We start from the raw sequence: 21,206 nt of genomic DNA on the forward strand, positions 1-21,206 counted from the left end.
ACTACCCATGATCTAGAACTGTTAGTTATTATCGATGCTTTAAAGCTTTGGAGCAATTACCTGCTGGATAACAAGTTTACTCTAGTGACTGATCATAAAAGTCTCAAGTGGATCTTTACCCAGAATGAGCTCAACATGAGGGAATGTCAGTGGATTGAAGTGCTGGAGGAGTATGATTTTGAAATCAGGTACCGACCGGGAAAGGAGAATGTAGTTGCCGATGCACTCAATCGCAAGGCATTCCTTAATTCTCTAATCTTGCAAAATCCAACAACATCTAGATCTCTAGCCACAAAGGTGTCCATGCCAAACAACCCAATACTTGAGCTAGCTAGAGAAGAAGCATGCCATGATCCATCCTATCAAAAGATGCTAGGGGAGATCCCTATCAATGACCAAGACCAAAAGCTACAAGCTAAGTATTATGAATTCTCTATCAATAGTGGACTTGTCTACTATAGAATAAGATTGTGCATACCGGCAAGCCAGTCACTTAAGCAGAAGATAGTATGGGAAGCTCATGATTCCCCTTTCTCAGGACATCCTGGCTATGCTAAGACTCTCAATGCAGTTAGGAAGAGCTACCATTGGGAGAGGCTTAAAGGTGACGTTCTCAAATATGTCACTGAGTGTTTGTCTTGTCAACATATCAAAGCCGAACATGTCAAAATGCTAGGGAAGTTACAACCACTTGACATTCCCCAAATGAAATGGGAATTCATCAGTATGGACTTTGTCGTTGGCCTACCCCAAGTTCAAGCAGGATACAACTCCATCATGGTTGTGGTTGACATGCTTACTAAGGTTGCATACCTTATTCCAATAAAGACAAACTATAAAGCCTCAGACATTGCAAGATTGTTTATCAAGGAGATATTCAAGCTACATGGGCTACCCAGGAGAATCATTAGTGATCGTAATTCTCTCTTCACATCACATTTCTGGAGAGCTATCTTTGAAGCCATTGGGACTCAACTATGTTTTAGTACAGCTTACCATCCCCAAACTGATGGCCAAACGGAGTGAGTCAATCAAGTCATCAAGGATATGCTAAGGGCACACTGCTGTCATGAACCAAGAAGGTGGATTCAATACTTGCCTTTGGTTGAATTTTCCTACAATACTTCTTACCAACAAAGCATTCAGATGACCCCTTTTTCAAGCATTATATGGTCATGACTGTCGAAGTCTCCTAAACTTCTCAAATCCAACCTTGAGGGTTGAAGCTTCAAGGCAGATGTTGGAAGAGATGGATGACCAAGTAAAGTTAATAAGACAAGACATGCAAGACACCAAGGATAGACAAAAGGCATATGCGGATTTGAAGCGTCAAGATAGAATCTTCGAGGAAGGAGACATGGTCTTCATTCGCGTACACCCAAAGAAGAGTTCCCTATCCTTAGGAGACTATAAGAAACTAAGTCCAAGGTATTGTGGACCATATAAGATCCTCAAGTGCCTAGCACCTAATGGTTATGGAATGCAACTCCCTGAGAACCTAAAGGTTCATAATGTATTCCATATCAACCTATTGAAGAAGTATGTACCTAATCCTAGCCATGTACTTGATGACCAACAAGTTATATTGCCTAGTCAAGGAGTCCTTGAGCTACGGCCTAACATGATCTTAGATGTTAGGGAGAGACAATTGAGATCCCGAACCTTGAGAGAATGCCTCGTCTAGTGGAAACATTATCAACATCCCCAGTTTATCTCGACATGAGGACATCTCAATTCCTCCAAAGGGGAGAGAATGTAATATTTCTACTGAAAAATATTACGAGCCACATGAGTCTCATGCAATGACAATTCCGGCATTGAAGATACGAACGGTGCGATCTTTATGTTGTACACAACATGACCCTCCATTGGCAAAAATTGAGACTAAGGTTTAATTAAAAGCTGCATATCTACATGTGAACCTCCTTTTGGGAGGAGGTCAAAACAATAATTGATAGATTTATGGCAAAAAAAATTTATTAACCCTTCTTTCCCCTCGGCCGAAGGCTGTGCTAGACGAGAGGGAGTAGGCGAGGATGACTGCACTAGTGCTGGAGGTTGTGGGGGGATCAGGCCATGCATCAGGCGACATGGGGGGGGGGAAGGTCCGCTTCCCTTCACCAATAAAAATCCCCTGTGGGGGGGGGAGTAGGAAAAAAGGGAGGGTGTGAGAAAGAGAAGACTGCACCAACTACCGCCGATTAGGGGAGTCGTGAGGCTGCACCGTGAGGAGGAACTGTCGTAGAAGTTCCATGCTGCCGCCGCCTGTAGTGTGACGCTGCCAGCTGCCAAATCGGCCGCCTTCATCCCTTTGTCCACATGGTCTTCTTCACGTTCCCCCAAAAGCTTCCTAGAAGCTTCTTGGAAGCTTCTAAGGGGGGGGACTCTGTAGGCCCCATTTTCTATTGGCCCTTCTCAAGTGGACTTTTATCCCCCCCCAGGATTTGAGCACCCTTTTACCCCTTAAATCCCCCATAAAGCTCAAACTAGTCGGGTTTCTAAGCCCCATTCCATAGCATTTCCACAAAGCCTTTTAATCCCCCGGGTTTACTTTTAAAACCCTTCCCACACAAGTCTTTTAAATCCATTGTATCCCTTTTCGTGAAGGCCCTATTATATCTGGAATTTCCAAGTCCCCTTTCCCTTACATTCCCCAAAAGACATTTTTCCGGTTGTAAAGTCCTTTCCGTGGACTCACATAAGCCCATTATAACCGGGATTTAAAGCCTTTCCCATTATACCCGTTACAAGCCCAAACTCTTTGCCTGGTTTAAGGGCTTTCTCATTGAACCCTCCTAAAGATAACTTCTCTTTCCTCCAAGCTACGAGGAGGAAGCCTATAAGGTCTTCCAAAGCCCAATTCCATAAGACGGTGCATCAGTCAAGGAAGCCGAATCTCAAAGGGAATTGCACGTGCGAGGGAGGCGGGCCAAGATCATAAGTTTCCGGCCAAGGCAAGAAGGTCGAATTCTTGATGGCCCCTAAAAAGGCACAAGGAGCAACCGCAGGAGGATCATCTCCTAACATTCATGTGGACATTTCACCAAATCCACAAGTCTAGGTTTTCTTCCTATTTTTTATTTACGTCGTAATATTGCAATTATGCTTGGTTAATTCACAAAAGTAAGATGCACTTTTACGATTGAAAATCATTGGCTGTCTTAGGGGAAATAACTCACAATTGAAGAATCGATCATTTGTATTTCTCAAAGAAACGAACGAAAGAAGAACGTAAGACGTCTATGCATTCTTAGCAAGTAGTTTTTATGCATTGCAAAGTAATGAATTTAGATCAACTAATGATCATCTTTACAAAGTCAAAATTATTGTAGTGCTTGATACATGTCCAACTAAATGTGATAGATAATTAGACAACTAAAACAACTTGAGGAAAGTGTGGTGGATGTGGCCATGGGTCCATCCTACGGATGGGTGGTCCCAGTTGGCCATGAACTTTTCTCAATCTTAATGGACAGCAAGAATATCGTTTCAAAGGAAATGAATAGCAAGGGCCTTGACCTAGAGTCTAAGTTATAATAATCTCGGTTTACGCTATTTTAGGGGAGCGGAATGGGACTATGCCTTATGGCAGAGAGGTCGAGCCTTGCATCCCTCTCATTTCCCATTCTCTTTGAACCAAGTGCAGCGTGAATCCGCTTCGGCCCTGGCATTTATGCGTAAAGTAGTTTGCTCGGGGTTCAACACTAGTTGCCGTTTAGGAAATGACCAGTAGGGAAAACCCTGATTCAGGTCGATCCTAAGTGGGATTGGCCAGAATACTTCTGCTATGTGGCAGACACAGAAAGTCTTGGATCGCAAACCCTGTAACATTCATGTCCCGAAAAGGACAGTTGGACACATTACATCTAGTGCTCTATAGCTCAATAGACTCCATTTTTCAAGCGCTTACCAATGATATGTCACGTCATATGGTTTTGATAAACTTATGGACATGTTATCCGGGTGCCACCTTTTTAGTATTTAAAAAATGAGAATTGGGAGATTCCCAAATTCACTAATATTGTGTTAAAGACCTAATCTACATTTTTTTGCACTAAAATTTGTCATATTTGGGCCTTCCAATAGCTGTAGTTCATGCCATCCAACTTGTCAATATTAAAGATAGCACTATCACTCAAGCCACCAACCATAATGAAGAAAAACAAGTGTACAAAATATCAAAGCACGTTGATGTAATTATTGCAAAAATAGCCCTAAAACCATTGCCAGATCAAGTTGAAAAATGAGGGGTACTAACCAAGTGATGAACTCTCACTACAAGGATTTAAACGTATAGCGACGGCGGGTAGCGGCGTCACTATTTGCGTCGCGACACCCCACAGGGAAAAAAAATAGACCGAAACCCGAGCGCGGGCTCATTTCGTGCATTTTCGTTGAACGTTTCAAGAGGGAGAGCGAGAGAGAGAGCAACCGTCTTGCATAGGGTGAGAGAGGGAGAGGAAGAAGGCTTGTCGTTGCCACCGCCATTTGCAAAGGAAAGGAGGAGCCTTCATCACAAAGAGGAGCCGCCAAACCCTCGCCATAACTCATCGGTGAGTCCATTCTCTCCTTCTTTTGCTTGTTTCGGAGAGAAAATGAGAGAGAAAGAGAGGGAGAGGGAGAGGGAGAGGAAGGGAGAGCAAGAGAAAGAGAGAGGGAGAGAAAGAGAAAGAGAGGGAGAGGGAGGGGGGAGGAAATGAGAGAGGGAGAGAAAGAGAAAGAGAGGGAGAGCGAGAGGGATGGGGAGGAAATGAGGGAGGGAGAGTGCATTCTCTCTCTCCCTCTCCCTTTTGCTTTTATAATTTGTGTATATATATTGAGAGAGAGAGAGGGAGAGGGAGGAAATGGAAGAGGGAGGGGGATGAAATGAGAGAACGAGAGAGAGGGCGAGTGTATTCCCTCTCTTATTTATTTAATTTTTGTATAATTTGTATATAATGAGAAAGTGAGAAGAAATGAGGAAGAGGGAGAAAGAGAGTGAAATTAAAGAGAGGGAGAGGGAGGAAATGGGAGGGGGAGGGGGAGGGGGAGGAAATGAGAGAGAGAAAGAGAGGAAGAGAGAGAGGGAGACATGGAATGAGAGAGGGAGAGTGTATTCTCTCTCTTTTTTATTTATTTTTTGTATAATTTGTATGTAATGAGAGAGGGAGAAGAAATGAGGGAGAGCGAGAGGGAGAAAGAGAGGGAAATTGAAGAGAGGGAGAGGGAGGGGGAGGAAGAGAAAGAAAATGAGAGAGGGATAGGGAGAGGGAGAGGGAATGAGAGAGGGAGAGGGAGAGGGAGGGAGAAGAAATGAGAGAAGGAGAGGAAGAGAGCAAAAGGAAATAAGACAGGGAGAGGAGAGAGACAAAAAAGAGAGAATGAGAGGAGAGAGAAAAAGAGATAAGATGTTAAACATAATAGGCAAATAGAGAAAGAGAGGGTGTGGGCAAGGGTGAGGGCGAGGGAGGGAGAGGAAATGAGAGAGGGAGAGGAAGAGAGAAAAGGAAATGAGAGAGGGAGAGGAAAGAGAAAAAGAAATAAGAGAGAGAGGAGAGAGAAAGATCATTAAACCTAATGGAAAAATAGAGAAAGATAGGGAGAGGAGAGAGAAAAAAATGAGAGAGGGAATGAGAGAGAAAAAGATTAAAAAATGAGAGAGAGAGAGGAGAGAGAAAAAGAGAAAAATCATTAAACCTAATAGGGAAAGAGAGACAGAAAGAGAGGGTGAGGGCAAGGGAGAGAGGGGAAATGAGAGAGGGAGAGGAAGAGAGAAAACGAAATGAGAGAGGGAGACGAGAGAGAAAAAAATGAGAGAGAGAGAGGAGAGAGAAAAACCATTAAACCTAATAAGGAAAGAGAGAAAGAGAGGGTGAGAGTGAGGGAGGGAGAGGAAATGAGAGAGGGAGAAGAGAGAGAAAAAGGGAATGAGAGAGAGAGGAGAGAGAAAAAGGAATGAGAAAGGGCAAGGGAGGGAGAGGAATGAGAGAGAGAGGAAAGAGAAAAAGACAGAGGGAGGGAGAGGAATGAGAGGGAGAGGAGAGAGAAAAGAAAATGAGAGAGAGAGAGGAGAGAGAAAAAGAGAAATATCATTAAACCTAATAGGGAAAGAGAGAAAGAGAGGCTGAGGGCGAGGGAGGGAGAGGAAAATGAGAGAGGGAGAGGAGAGAGAAAAAAATGAGAGAGAGAGAAAGAGGAGAGAGAAAAAGAGAGAAAAACCATTAAACCTAATAGGAAAATAGAGAAAGAGAGGGTGAGGGCGAGGGAGGGAGAGGAAATGAGAGAGGGAGAGGAGAGAGAAAAATGAATGAGAGAGAGGAGAGAGAAAAAGAGAAATATTATTAAACCTAATAGGAAAAGAGAAAGAGAGGGTGAGGGCGAGGGCGAGGGAGGGAGAGGAAATGAGAGAGAGAGAGGAGAGAGAAAAAGGAATGAGAGAGAGGAGAGAGAAAAAGAGAAATATCATTAAACCTAATAGGGAAAGAGAGAAAGAGAGGGTGAGGGCGAGGGAGGGAGAGGAAATGAGAGAGGGAGAGGAAGAGAGAAAACGAAATATTATGTGCTAGGTACTGAGTACTAGGTACTAAATACTAGTGTTCTATGATACTATATGCTAGGTCATAGAAAAAGAGAGAGATGGAAGGAGAGGATAACAATCTAAGAAAAGAAAAGAATGATAACAAAAACAAATTGTTTGTTGTAATGTAGACAAAATGGAAAACGAAGAAGGTCCTGTTGTTCATCGTGAGCCGTATCTTAATCAGCGTGTCCCATGTCCTTGCTCTCAATGCAAGCTGACAATTAGAGGAAAACGTCGATTGTCTATAGAACACGTATGACGATTTGGCGAGTTTCAATCTGAGATCATTGATCAGGCGATTGCAGATTTTTAGCAAACGGTAATTTGAAGTTAATATCAATCATGCATTGTACTCACAAGCTAATTGAATACCATATACAATAAGATTGGTTATCGCATGCAACCTAGGGAGGTGATGTCTCGTCCCAAGGGGGAGTGTACCCTTTGCGGCCAATTAGAAGAGTACGTGGGCGTGCGATGGATGGAGTGCAGGAGCCAATCTACCACTCGCAAGGCCAATCTATACCGTCAATGCCAGAGGAGACAGACAACCTTCCAGACCTACCTACAATCTTGGAGCTTGAGATGGAGGCAATGATTGATACATTGATTTCCATGGATGTCGAGACTTCTGATCTGCTTAGAGAGGAAGCATCCATACCATTATATGATGGGTGCCGAGTATCTCGGCTGAAGACACTACTTGCACTCTTAAGTGTGTAGGCAAAATACGGGTGGAGAGATACGAGTGTGACCGAGTTGTTCAGGTACCTTGTACATACGGTTTATTTTTTTCGGCTTTTTCAAGGTATTTTATGATTTTTTTTAGGTTATTAAAATATCATATATTACCACCTGCAAATACCAAGCCTGAGTCTCGTGATGATGGACAACATGTTTTATGTAAGCTTGGCATGGACTACAATAACATCCATGCATGTATCAATGATTGCATACTATTTCGAGGAGAATACGAGACTATGGAGACATGTCCAAAGTGTGATGCTCATAGGTATCGACAGGACTTGGAAGGGCAAACCATCCCTCAAAAAGTTCTCAGACACTTTTCGCTATAACATGATTTGGATTGTAGTAGACAAGTTTAGTAGACAAGCATATTTCATTCCATGTAAGAAAACTTTAACAGCATCTCAGGTAGCACAATTGTTTTTTTAAAACTGTTTTCACTAATCATGGATTACCAAAAGTTATTATTTCTGACCGTGATTCTAGATTTTGTAACAACTTTTGGATTACTTTGTTTGCTAACCTAGGAACAAAGATTGATTTCTCATCTGCATTTCATCCTGAAACTAATGGAAAAACAGAAGCCACTAACAATACTATTTTAGATCTTTTACGTGCTTACACTATTTCTAAACCACAGACATGGGACATACATTTGCATTTACTACAGTTTGAATATAACAATACACCACACACATCTACAAAGAAAGCATCGTTTGAAGTAATTTATGGTTATAGATTGTCTACACCTGTTGCATCTTTATCAAATAGAATTCAGAGTGCTGATGATATTGCTAATATGCATGCTACTATTTTTGATGAGGTTAAAGACATGATTGCCAAAGCCTAGCAATCATATACCAAACAAGCCAATAAGAAAAGATAGGCCATGAATTTCAAAGTTGATGATTATGTTTGGTTGAGAATAGAAAAACATAGATTACAAAGTGTAGATAAACACCCAGTTATGAAATTAGCACCTAGATTCTATGGACCATTTAAGATCATTCACAAAATGAATGACAATGCATTCAAGTTAGAATTACCACCTCACTGGAAAATTCACAACACATTTCACATTAGTTTATTATGACCCTTTAGAGGCCAATTACCTATACACCCTATTTATGAAAACCCACCTTTGTTAGATGAAGAGACTGAAATACTTGAACATGAAGCTATCCTAGATACTGATTTTATGAACACTAGAACTGGCCGAAGATATTCTAGATATTTAGTCAAGTTTAAAAACCATCATGTAGTAGAGGAAGCCCAATGGGTGTATGCTAGAGACTTAAATGCTTTCTCCACTCTGTTAGCTCCGCATTGAGATAATAGCAATTCAGAACAATGGCTATCCCACCCCGGGGATATGATGCTAGGAGGCATATTTCACGGTGGATTCTGTGCCACGGTGGATTCCGTGAGGTTTTACAGCGGATTCCGTAAACTTTGTTGACCGGGGCTCATACACAAAGTGGATTCTTTGTGCGAGAAGTTGATGGGGATGCCTATTCTTTTCGAGCGTTTCATTAATTTAGTGTGTACATGGGTGATTCCATAGCGGGTGATTCTGCAAAATACATATTAAATTAATAAACGTTTATGAGTTTAGAGTGCGCACTCGTAGTAAATTAAGGTTAGGATTGATTTCTAATCAGTTGATTTGTTTATATAGCTAAAGGCTGCTAGGTATTCACTTTTGTCGGTTTAATTGTATTATTTTACTAACGATTGTAAATGCTTCAGTTGATGTGTAGAGATAGCAGCAGTGGCGGAGCAAAGCATTGGAGGATAGTGTGTATTCGAGTTATCATTTATATTTTGATGGGCGCATACCGTAGGCATTTCGCCTATATTTTGTCTCGCCTATTTATTGAGGCGTTGGATATTTATTTATTATTTTGTATGCGCATGGGCGCACATTATGATATTTGTATCTGGACATTGTATTGGGTACGCCTGACTCTTTGGGCGCCCGCCCATTAGCTTTATTTCTATTTTGTGCTAAAGCAAACTCAAAAGCCAAAAGCGTGCTATTTTGTAATTTAGGCTATTATTTGAGCTTGAAGATGATTAATACATAAAATACATGCTTTGTGGAGCGCTCACACAAGGCATGGGGGAAGATTGCACCCAATTGGTCTCTTGTTCATGTCGTGCATGCTTTTTACCTTGAGTTTTATGCAAAAAGTAGAGTTCTTTTGTTCTTGGGGACCTTCCGACATTCACTACGCAAGCATATAACATCGGATCTGCGCACCAGCGACGCTGATACGGATGTTGATGGCGACGGTAATACCGACTGTTCTATGGCATCGCCAATAACGACACTTTTTTAGATGACGGGGACAAATTTTGTTATTTTCATTTTCATCGCTTTAAACGTCGGTATAAGGCCTATATATTGTAGTGTCTCTATAAACTCAATGCAAAGGAGCTGTCAAATGAAGGTGACTACTTCCATAGAAAGTGCAATAAAGTGCAATTACAACATGCTGAAGATGAGCTACATCAGTAAGAAATCAATGTGAAAGAGGGGCAATCATTGATATAAGACAAATTGCAACTACTAGAAAATAGCTCCAACTAGTAGTGAGTGAAGATGAGACTAGCATCGAGAACTATCAAAGGATCAATGTGTTAAAGTGAGATATATCCCATAGGCATAACCATTATCCATATGGGTGAAGATGCGACTGGCATCGAGAACTATCAAAGAATCAGTGTGTCAAACTGAGGTACATCCCATATGTATAACCATTATGCATAGAGTATGCCTCATGGATAACAGAAGAGACCAACTAGAGGCACAACCGATTGAGAAATGTAACAAAAGCTAGATAACCAACCAAGATGCATACATCACTATCAACATCATGATAGAGATAGGTGTCGGCCCGAAAGTAATGCTAGATCAGCCCACTAAGCATCAATTGTGTACATAAAGTATGTGTTTGACTTAAATGGTTTCTAGCTTATGCTTTCTTATTTTTGTTAGTGTCCTAGGCTCGCTTGGCACACAAAGATACAAGGCTTTTCTTATTCCTCCACTAGACATGGTTTCTGGTTCCCATGTGCTCATAGCTTAACACTGAACGGACACCATGATTAGTGTAGTCATGTGTCTAACTTTAGTGGTTGGTAGCTTGTGCTTTTCATTGTGTCAATATCCCATGCTCTCTTGGCACTAAAAGAAACAAGGCCTTCCTTATGCTTGCACTAAGCACAGTGTTTGGGTCTCACGCCCTCATGGCTTGGCATTGAAGAGATATCGTGATTAATATAGTCATGCATCTGACTTAGGTGGTTTACAACTTATACTTTTTGCTTTGTGTAAATAAGAATAATGCTTGATAGATTAAGTCAATTATTTATATACATGTGTGCATATATGTTAAATTGAATACAAATTCTTATATCTAAATAGAATACAAAATATATCTAAAAAAGAAGGTATGCAATAAATTATTTTGATACATCGTGTAAGTGTAAAAAGAGGGGTCATAAAACTCTTGCATAAGTCATAGGTAGGGGATTTTCCAAGATTCTTCACTCATAGATGACATGTCTTCTTTGCAAAGAGTGAACCCCCACAAACTATGGTTTCCTTGAAGACACATGGCTACGTATGAGTTGTTGATGAACAATAGGAATGTTGTAGTAGCTTGTGGTCAAGTTCATTGAAGTCATGGGTAGCCTAATCAGACTCCTCAAGAAATTGGGGTAGCCAAGTTTGTTATAGTCGTGGGCAACCTAATTGGACTCCTCAAGCAATTTAGGTAGCCAAGTGTGATCTAGAGTTGATCCTTAATGAATCATGAGCATGTAGGTAGTCATGGGTATCCTCCCTAACAATCATGAGCAAGTCATTAGCAATCATAGGCAACAATCATAGGTAGTTGCACACTCTTATGCAATAGTTTTGCAATCATAGGTAGGTTGATCATGATCATGGTCAACAAGGCATGTTAGAATGATACTTATTTTGAATTGTGGGCTACTTTCCTCATCTATTGTGCACTTTCTTTGGGCCACAGAAGTATAAGGGATCCTTTCTTTTTAGTCATTGGTTTCTTTTCAATAGTCTAAGTCAGTTCCTTAAATCATGGGCTACTCTCTAATGCAATCATGGGCTAGTGGTTAAGGTAATTATGGTGATGTTGCAACCCTTCCTTTTTCAAGTTACCCCTTACGTTAGCAAGAGGCCAAAGCAATTCAAAAGGCAAGTTAGAGATAAGTTGTGGGCAGCCTCTAGGTAAAAAGCATCCTTACTTCTTTTTATGTATAGCCACCCCAAACATGTCCTAGAAAGCACTCAGTTGAAGATCTTGCAATGGAGGCTATGGGACGATAGATTAGGACTCACAACTCAAGTACTTAAGCATGCAAGTCATCTAACCCTCGTTAATCCAAATGTGGGTAGGTAGATTTCTAACTAGTGTCCATGTGGATAGGTAAGAAGACAAGGTTTTGCCTATTAGTTGTTGTGAGCAAGTCTAAGGATGGAAGCGAACAAGTAGACTCACTCTCTATCACATAGTTGTGGGCTTAATGCACAACATTGTTCCCACAAAATCACAAGATTGCATATTTTGATGTTTTTATAAGTGTTATTGCTCAATGGTTCCTAATATACTATAATATGTTCCTCTAATCCAATTTCAATACCCAAACCAATTCCTCACTGATTTGGCCTCTTAACTACGTGTCAATGTTTTGAATTGGCTCCATTCATTGTTGATGACCTACAAGAGTTATGGGAAGGTGTATGAGTGGGTGGGTGTGTGTGTATGAAACAAAGGTTGATAAGTAAATCTCTCTTTTCTTCCAAATAACAAATTGTTTAGAACTCCCTGTGGGTTGCATGTGCAAACTTATGGCTTTCCTTTTTATTTCTTAAGTCTAACACACCACCTAATGTAGGAACTATCCATTATGACCCAATAGCAGTCGTTTTAGAATGTGGCACACTGTAATTGATCTTTTAGCTTGTTTTTAGTCAACTTGTGCTGCTTTTGACTTCATTGCTTAAGTTTGTTGATTAGGTTGATGACGTGTGGCTTTGGTGGATGGGAACACCTTAGATGGATGCACATAAAATGCATTCTAGTATATCGAGGGAATTTTGAGTGAACTTTTCTACTTATTAGGATAAGTGGGCGTGCATGGGTTGGGTATTTTACCAAAAGAAGAACGCACTTGAGATTGATTCCCTTTCCTTTTTCATAGAATTCGGAAAAAACATTGTGTGGTGGATCATGTACTTATTGCTCCTTGAAAAGTTTACCCTGATCTTCTTTTGAAAGGTGATTCTCGCCCTCGCATCGAATTCAGCCCATCCCTGATATTCAGAAAGGTAAAAAAAACCTGGACCCGTAGTCACTTGTGCTCTGAGGAAAAGAATAGAAGCAAATTAAAGAAGGAAGCAAATGATGGAGCTGACTAGTTGGCTCCAACGCACTTGGGCGAAGCTGGGAATAGCACGTGTTTTCCACATCGCGGCGGCTGGAGACTTAGAGTTAGCTCTATAAAACGGGTAAAAGGGGGAGCAATGGCCGTAGTAAAAGATTTCCGATCAAGCTGCTCTGTGTCTGTCTGTGGTAAGTGTCTAGGGTGGTAAGGCAGGCGCTCTCTCTGTCTCTGTCTCTGTCTCTCTCTCTCTCACACATTGAAGTTATAGTAATTACTTGTGTACTGATCTCGACTGCATGCAGGAAGATCCTCATCACTAACATTTCAAAACATGGCCACGCATAATCTTGAGCGCAAGTACGCAGTACAGCTTCTGCTGCTGGTAGTCCTGATGAATATCGCATATTTATCATTAGCGGCTTCGGGGGCGCCAGGCGTCGCGGCCGACTCGGCCGGCTCGACACAGGCTTACAACGACCAGGTGATGGTGGCGGCTTCGTGCAGCCCGAAGCCGATACCGCAGGGGAGCGCATACTGGGGGCACGTGGGGGCGCTGCTGGCCTACCTGGTGCAGGAGACCCCCTACACCGATCACCGCTCCCTCAAGGCCCGCTACGGCGGAGGGAACGCGCCCGCCTTTGGCCTTGCCACCTGCTCCGCCTCTGCCTCCCCTTCCGATTGCCAGTCCTGCCTCCGGGCCCTCTCTTCCGACATCTCGCGCATCTGCAATAGCGCTCTCGCTGCTCGTGTGCAGTACAAGGACTGCTACCTCGGCTATGCCGATTATAGCTTCTCCAGCTAATTCATATTATTGCGCCAGTGGCGCATACGACTACACTTTTTACACACCGAGCACGCATACACACACTTTACCCGCATAGAACCCCACGGGACACTAGTACTCTCTCCCTTCCTCTCCCTCTCCTCCTCCTCCTCTCATAATATACCCCCAAAATAATCACTCCCATATGTTGTAAATAAAATAAACGAGCATTCGCTCCACATGAATTGACTCTAAGAGAGTTACCTCATAAGATTTTCCTATCCCAAGCTTTCCTTCTTTTCCACTCCTCATAATTAATAATGATAAGTTTATTAGATAAAATTTTAAATAAATTATTATATGTTTTAAATTAATACATAATTCTATATTAATAAGTTTTTATAATATTACATATTTATATAAGTTAAAAAACATTTAAGATTTATAAACTTTTACAAAAGAAATAAAATTATTTTAAAATATAATTATAATAACTTTATTAAAATACATATATACTTTTTTATGATATTATTTTGATAAATTTATCTTATTTATAATTGTTATCATGAAAAATCTAAGCTTTAATTCTATATATATAATCATTACATAATCATATAGTACAAAAATTTAGAATGTATTCCACATATTCTAATATAAAAAACTCGATTGTACATTTATATATCATTTTCAAAAAAATTAACTTTTATTTAAAATTTTATTAATTGAAAATGATGTATTAAATAAAAATATATAATATTGTATATAAAATGTTCATATAATAAACTTATTTTTATTCTATTATACATTTTTATAGCTTATTCTATAATTACATGATAATATGAAACCAAAACACCTTACCTTGTAATCCAATAAGCATATTTTAATCCAAAAAGATTTAATTATCAAATATAGAGAGTCTAAAAAACCAAAATGATATTATGAGAGTTTGTTATCTAATTATATTGCTATAAATATTCAACTTCTAATAGACCTAATACATACTATTTCAACACATTCGCTAAATAGATATACTGTTAGAACTACCAGACAATATGAAGTGGCGCATAATCGAAAAACTTTGGAAGACTTGGTCAATGAAAGTTAAGACAGACAATAAAAATTGGGATTTTTGCATAAAATATTTTACAATAATATATGTGGGACGCTTTATGCAGAAACAATCTACTATTCAATCAATGAGCAACATATTGAAAGCTAGTGGATCATGTTATATTTACAACCTCCATGATTGAAATGGTTAAGAGTTCTTATTACTATAATGGTAACGCAACAAAGAACTTGAAGAGATAAATTTCAAAGACTTTACAAACCACTTTCTTGCTTTCTACTATAACGTGAAAGTCAAATTTAGTGACTTGGATAAACAAGAAGTTGAATCTTATGTTTATTTACATATAATTTTTACATTTTAAATAAAAGTTTATCACAAAGAGAGAGAGAGAGAGAGAGAGAGAGAGAGAGAAGTATTTAAAAGTATATTTATTTAATAGATTTTTCTTTACATAATAAGCGTTGTCATGCCGCTACGCACAGATCGTGTGAAAAGCTCTAGAGTGCGGCTTCCTTATGGATATAGAGAGCCAATGCTACTTTAGGCATTAGTGTTAGTGTCCATGGTTCAAAAATATTAGCTTTTTTATAAGTTTTAGCCAATTTTTTATATTATCTCTTCTAAAAATCCATAAAATTGTAGACAACTTCTAGACTAGGATAACATGTAAAAGAAAACATGTAGCTTTCAACTATTTTGAGAGGATTTTATGTAAAAAGAAAGAGTAGCGAAATCATGCGATGTGCGATTGCTGTTCTCAGGCAGTGAACAACACTCTAAAGTGGGAGATGAAGAAGAGGGAGTGATCTGGCGGAATTCTCGCTAGGTGTGTTGGTATTTTACCCCCCTTTCGGAGCCAATGGAAGCATTAGATTGGCAATTTGAGCAACATAGAGGAATATATTATTTTATGCACGTTTTTGTCTACAAGAGTTTTATCTTCTCATGATACAGGAATAAACTGACATACTTCATCTCTGTTCATATTCTTCTACATTTTTTATTTCCTTCTAGGAGTATTCTTCTATGTCTTCTATTTCTTCAAACCCCTTCTCTTCCATCTACTCCTCTCCCTGAATCTTCCTTCACCCTGCTGTCTCTTATCCCCACGGTAGACTTTCAACACCAAACACACCAACATTGTGTTACTAGATGTGAATTCCAGAAGATATTTGGGCTGATATCTTTAGCCATATTCAGAGAATTAGCTACAACACAGTTCTTTTGATTTATTTCTTACTCTACACAAGACATCTTGTGAAAATATGCAAGTATTATGTTCCCTTATGGCATGGCAATGTTTGTAGATCATTCATAGTGCTTTGAGTTGAATTAAGAGGAGCTTTTTCTCTTATTTCTTGGCTGTGGTAACTTATCCTTATCAAGAACTCAATTTGAAGCTCTCTTGAAGCAAGTCTCTTTGCCCTACAAGTCTTGTAATTGACTCATAAGCTTTTGTCCCTAATAGTCTACATTGAATGTAATCATGCAAAGTTGATTCATGCGATGGCATCATGTATGAATGATGGGATGCAGAGTTGTTTATGATACATGACAGCATATTGTACTTGATTTTATAATTTGTGATTGCTCTTACACTCAAGAAAACAAGCTTGATTTGAGTTAGAACTTATGAGATAATACTCTTGTGATCTTTACTAAGAACATGCAGTTGAAAGCTCTATTAACATCTTTAAGAACTTGGCTTGAAACCTTCAACCCTTCTCTTATCTCTACCATCCTGAGAGTCTAAGCTCTTGAACCCCCATACATTCTTCTATCAAACCCCTGTGATTGACCGTGAAGTACCTCTTTAACCTTTAAACATTCACTATAATCTACTTATCTCTTGAAGACACATCTCGATCTATCTTGTCCAGTTTTCTTGCCAAACTCCTATGGTAACCTTCAACCCTATGCACTGCAACATTGGTGAATCCGACATAAAGGTCGGTGTAACAGAATGCAAGATGGGGGATTCTTCAGGTGATACTCTACAACAATTGGTGAGCATACTAAAGCAGACTCAGCAAAAACAAATCCAAATGTCACAACAACAACAACAACAACAACAAAGGCAAGACAAAGAGAAGATTGATTCCATAGCTATCAAGGCCCTAGAGGAAGTTGAGTGGGAATTTAAAAAATTCAATGGTCAAAATGTCTCTATTTTCATTCACTTGTATGTTGAGAAAATGCTCTTCTTTGATGTACAACAACATGCATGGAGTCACTATTTTGCCAGACTAGCCAAGTATGGTCTTCAAAAAAGAATCCATGGTCTTTTTCAGTGAGATGCGGATTGGGCAGAAGATGACACTAGCTTGCTAAGCATGCTTGTTAAAGGAGTCAATGACTGTTGCAATGTTGGCAAGAAAAAAATTATAGCTAGCCAATAATGCATGCTCACATGGAGCTAGAGTGAAAGAATTTGAAATCTAAACTACTATGTAAAGTGTAGTTGCTCTTATATTGGATAGTTCTTTTAGGAAGATGGTTATAAAGCTCTTGACGTAGCTTATTTTAAAGAAAACAACCATGAATAAGGTGACAATTTTTTTAATAGATGATGATTGTTTTTATGGGATGGAGATTGCATATAAGATAGTGTTTTTGAAGGAACTTTATCTATATTGCAATCTAGAGTTGGATGCTCACTAACAATGTCTTGTGCTTTAAGATAAAATGGGTTACAAGTCATCTCCTGCAAGTCCACCTTCATAGTCTTGACTCACTAGTCGAGAAAGGGTCTACATATCGAAGAAATTCTCATGCACCATCGTGAGAAGTGGTTATTAACTTCATGGAAATGTGATGTCAGTAGAAAAGGGCTACTCTTGAAGGTTTTCATCAATGACTATAGTCTAGGATAAATCAAGAAAGTAATGAACTCAAAGGGAGCATGGGAAAGCAAAGAGAGCAAATCTCAAAAGCCCATCAAGGCACTCTTCACCCTTTGTATAGGTCCAAATTGATATTTTTAATTGGCAGTAACTCTCCAGTATCATGGGATGAAGGTTGTGATTCATTTGGAATTTAAGTGCGAGGGGAAAGATGAAGAATAACATTATGTTTGTGAGGATGACCAAGACAATGAACAGATCCTCGCAATGTATACATGGTTTCTTCTTGGGACAAGGTTTGAGCTACAAGATGATAGTTGTAGCTTCTTTGGGTTCTCATTAATGTTTGCAGATCTTAAGTTTGTTGTTCTTCTTCTCTTCTCCCCTTTTCTGAACCTCTTCATCACAAAGACCTTGCATCTTTCCAGCCTACATGAAAATCTTCTTGACAATGCATTCATTGATGCACCTCTAAAAGTGAATCATGCCTCCAGGTTTCTATTCCAATTCTATTGTACTGATTCTTCTGCTAAAAGGCAAGGTTGAATTGAAATAATAAACTCATACATGCTTGTTGGTAAGTATAAATTATATTTAAATTTTTTATTTTCAATCACCATAACAATCTTGTGTTCTATTTAAGAAGGGAAAATTTGTATGAATGTGTAAATAAGATGAGTTTATTACAGTAATTGAGGATAATGATGAAAAAGACATAGATCATAATTATAATGAGGATGCAAAAAAATCTAAAGAGAAGTAGTAGTGCCTTCAAGATGAAGAAGTTGTGGTTGTTTAAGATGTCATGATATTGATATGTAATATTACTATATGTTTTGTGGATAAATGTATATATTTTCTCATTGAGTTGAAACTCTCCCCAACTACTATAATGTTTCCTTACATTACTTGCAAAAAGGTATTAGCTCACACTAATATAGTCAGTATTAGCTCACACTAATATAGTCAAATTTTCACCTTTGAAATTTATGCCTTATATTCATGTGTTATGCAAGGTTGTAATGTAAAATGTTATGGAAATCTAGATATCTCTTAAGTGTAGCATGCTATAGTACTAAAAAATTTACTAGTTCATACTAATGTTTGAGAAATTTTGTTTTTGTATTTTGTTGTACATTGTATTATATAATACTATATAAGTCTTACATTTTATTTGCTAATATAAAGGTCTATTGATGCAAAAGCATGTTGACAACATCTATATGAATGGATAGTATGTTAATATAAGTTCTCTAATTGGTCAAGTACATGAATTGAGAAAAGATTGCATATGTTGTCACATAACTAATATAAGAACATTGTTTTTTCTCTATAAAGCATCAAAGTTTTACCAACCCCCAAGTCTAAAGATACTTACAAGGTACTATATCTCTTTGAACACTAGGTTTTGCATAGAGCAATAACTTTATGGTATATAAACTTTGTGTTCTTAAGGTACTAGCTTCTATAGAAACAAAACCCCTAAAATATGATCTAAATTAGAACAAAACAAAGCATTTGATAATACTAATTTCTTTAACAAAAACTTAATGTTGAAGTCCTTAGAAAGGTATGCTTTAAGTTACCCAAGTCCAAAAAGGAGTCATTTTCTTAAGTTTTTAGCTCACACTTATAGTCAAATTTTTACCTTTGAAGATTATATTTAATATTCACATGTTATGCAAGATTGTAATGTGAAATGTTATAGAAATCTAGATATCTCTTGACTGTAGCCCACAATAGTACTACAAATTTATTAAATCTAGATATCTCTTGACTGTAGCCCACTATAGTACTACAAATTTATTAGTTCATACAATGTGTTCGTAATGGATAATTATTGCATTAGGTGGTGTGTTAATCTTAAGAGACTCCATCGAAACATGAAATATGAGCCATGAGTTTGCAAATGCAACCTATACTTCAACAATTTATTATAGACAATAAAATGATAAATTTACTAGTCAAAACAAATGTATCTATGAAATGCATAACCTAGGAAACTGTGAACTTTTTTCTAGGCTCTTTCTTATTACTTAGAAGATTTTCTATCTAAAAGAAACCCCCCCACCAATTTCACCATCCAACAAATGCTTTACTAGACAAGCAACTAGTACATTGTTCACTTCTTCCTCATTAACACTTTGCCTTCATACATTCATTTTAAACTAGTAAACCTTTATTTTTTCTTCTATAACAACTTACCTACACATCTCTTATATGGGTAACATCCATGTAGACGTGCATGCTTGCAACTTCTATGATAATAAAATTTGGTCATATCCACTTCTTTCATAGGTTCTAAGGCTTTATTAGACTTGGGGCACTTGTACGAGCAATCCTACAACTCCCATATATTGTGCCCCTCCAAGTCATTCAAAGTTCTCCAGATGCCCTTCAAATGTTTTTCCCATTTTCCATTGTATCCCTCATAATTTTACTATTTTCTTTTCTTAATCAAAATTTCCAAGGATTTATGGGGATAAATATCCTTCATAGATGTAGACATTGAAAATGTTTATTTTTTATTATATTACACAAAGTTGATCCAAGAACTCATAATTTATGAAGACAAGTATCAATATTCTTGAGCTCAAAAAAAGGTGCTTATAGAATAAGGCACTTAAGAATAGGTCCCTTATATAGAGGAGAGTAGGTAGGCAAAGTTTAGAGCAATTTGAAAGAGACATATACTAAGATTTTTTGATAATTTTTTATCTGTAGATATTCTAAACCTCTAAATGAATATTCATATTGGTGTATGAATTACCCCTTACTATACTTATTCAATCTTCATAATATCTCATTTAGAAAATCTCCTAAAATTTTTTAATCATAACATAGAACCATGGCAAAAATAGATTGTAGCAGAAAGGAGCTTTATATCCACTTTTAAGTAAGAGTATCGTGCAATTTGATTTGACTAGATGCTTGTTTTCATACTTAATGTGAGGCTACCAAGGTTCCTTTAACCATATGGAAATGCATTTTAGAAATTTAAGGTTTCATAAGGAAAGAAAGAAAGAAGGAGATACTTAATGGGGCTGGGTGGAGTGCAGTGCACTAATAAGAAACATGCATGTTGATGGGAAGGTAGACTTCATCTTTTGATAAATAGAAATATTTACGAGCACATCTATAACCATAGTGAGAATTTTTTCTAAACGATCAGTGTAGATCTAAGGATGAGATAATGACACACTGATTAGCCATGGAAAAAAGGATCTAAGCATGTTACGTGCCTATAGCATGCAAAATTTCAGAAGGCCTTAGCTAAATGAACTTTTATGTTCTCTTAGACAGTGTATCATAACTTTTCTTATCCATTAGTAAGGGTTTTAGCTAGCACCCTTACAATTATAAATCAAGGTTTAGGGTCTAATCTGGATGATTGGAGTCAAATACTTTACACTTGATATTTTCAACTTGGGGATAGGTGTATAATCATTGGTGGCTTCACAATATCAAGGCGCAATTGGTGGGCACAACTATCTCATTGTCGTTTTGACATCAAGCCATTCTATGATAAGATGTCATCAAGATGATTCAACCTAAATGAAGGATAGACGATGGGTTCAAACAAAAAGGCATGGGAAGTCTAAAGCGCATTTGCATGGGGACTTGAGCCTTGTGTCTTATGAGTCATGTGAATGGGGCTAATCCATTCAACCATGTTGTTTAACAACACATGTGAATGGGGCTAATCCATTAAGATTTTTATATATTTATTCGTTGGCTTTAACACCAAAGAATTTTCTATGATGACTTTGCGATGGTGGCTATAAAAGTGATGCCATCAATGGCAAA

The 21,206-nt window shown here is 38.3% G+C and overlaps 1 protein-coding gene across 2 annotated transcripts; it reads left to right on the forward strand.

Annotated features, from left to right (window-relative positions):
* Nucleotides 1-12,726: 12,726 nt before the first annotated feature.
* Nucleotides 12,727-13,743, forward strand: LOC148009335 (antifungal protein ginkbilobin-like protein). 2 transcript variants are annotated; one of them, XM_087673611.1, is made up of 2 exons: nt 12,727-12,909; nt 13,024-13,743. In XM_087673611.1, the coding sequence occupies exons 1-2, from the start codon at nt 12,861-12,863 to the stop codon at nt 13,521-13,523; spliced, it is 549 nt and encodes a 182-aa protein (XP_087529737.1). In that variant the 5' UTR covers nt 12,727-12,860; the 3' UTR covers nt 13,524-13,743. The 2 variants fall into 2 exon arrangements, with proteins under 2 accessions (XP_087529737.1, XP_087529738.1); XM_087673612.1 differs by having other exon boundaries at nt 12,868-12,909; nt 13,028-13,743.
* Nucleotides 13,744-21,206: the final 7,463 nt, after the last annotated feature.

Source organism: Lygodium microphyllum, unplaced genomic scaffold, assembly GCF_053477565.2.
Source record: "Lygodium microphyllum isolate KBCC unplaced genomic scaffold, Lygodium_microphyllum_v1.1.10 scaffold_31, whole genome shotgun sequence".
NCBI lineage: Eukaryota > Viridiplantae > Streptophyta > Polypodiopsida > Schizaeales > Lygodiaceae > Lygodium > Lygodium microphyllum.

Bases quoted from the DNA above. Each gene is read 5' to 3' on its own strand.
- LOC148009335 (XM_087673611.1), top strand. From the start codon at position 12,861: ATGGCCGTAGTAAAAGATTTCCGATCAAGCTGCTCTGTGTCTGTCTGT. The intron at 12,910-13,023 runs GTAAGTGTCTAG...GACTGCATGCAG, and splicing joins CTGCTCTGTGTCTGTCTGTG to GAAGATCCTCATCACTAACA.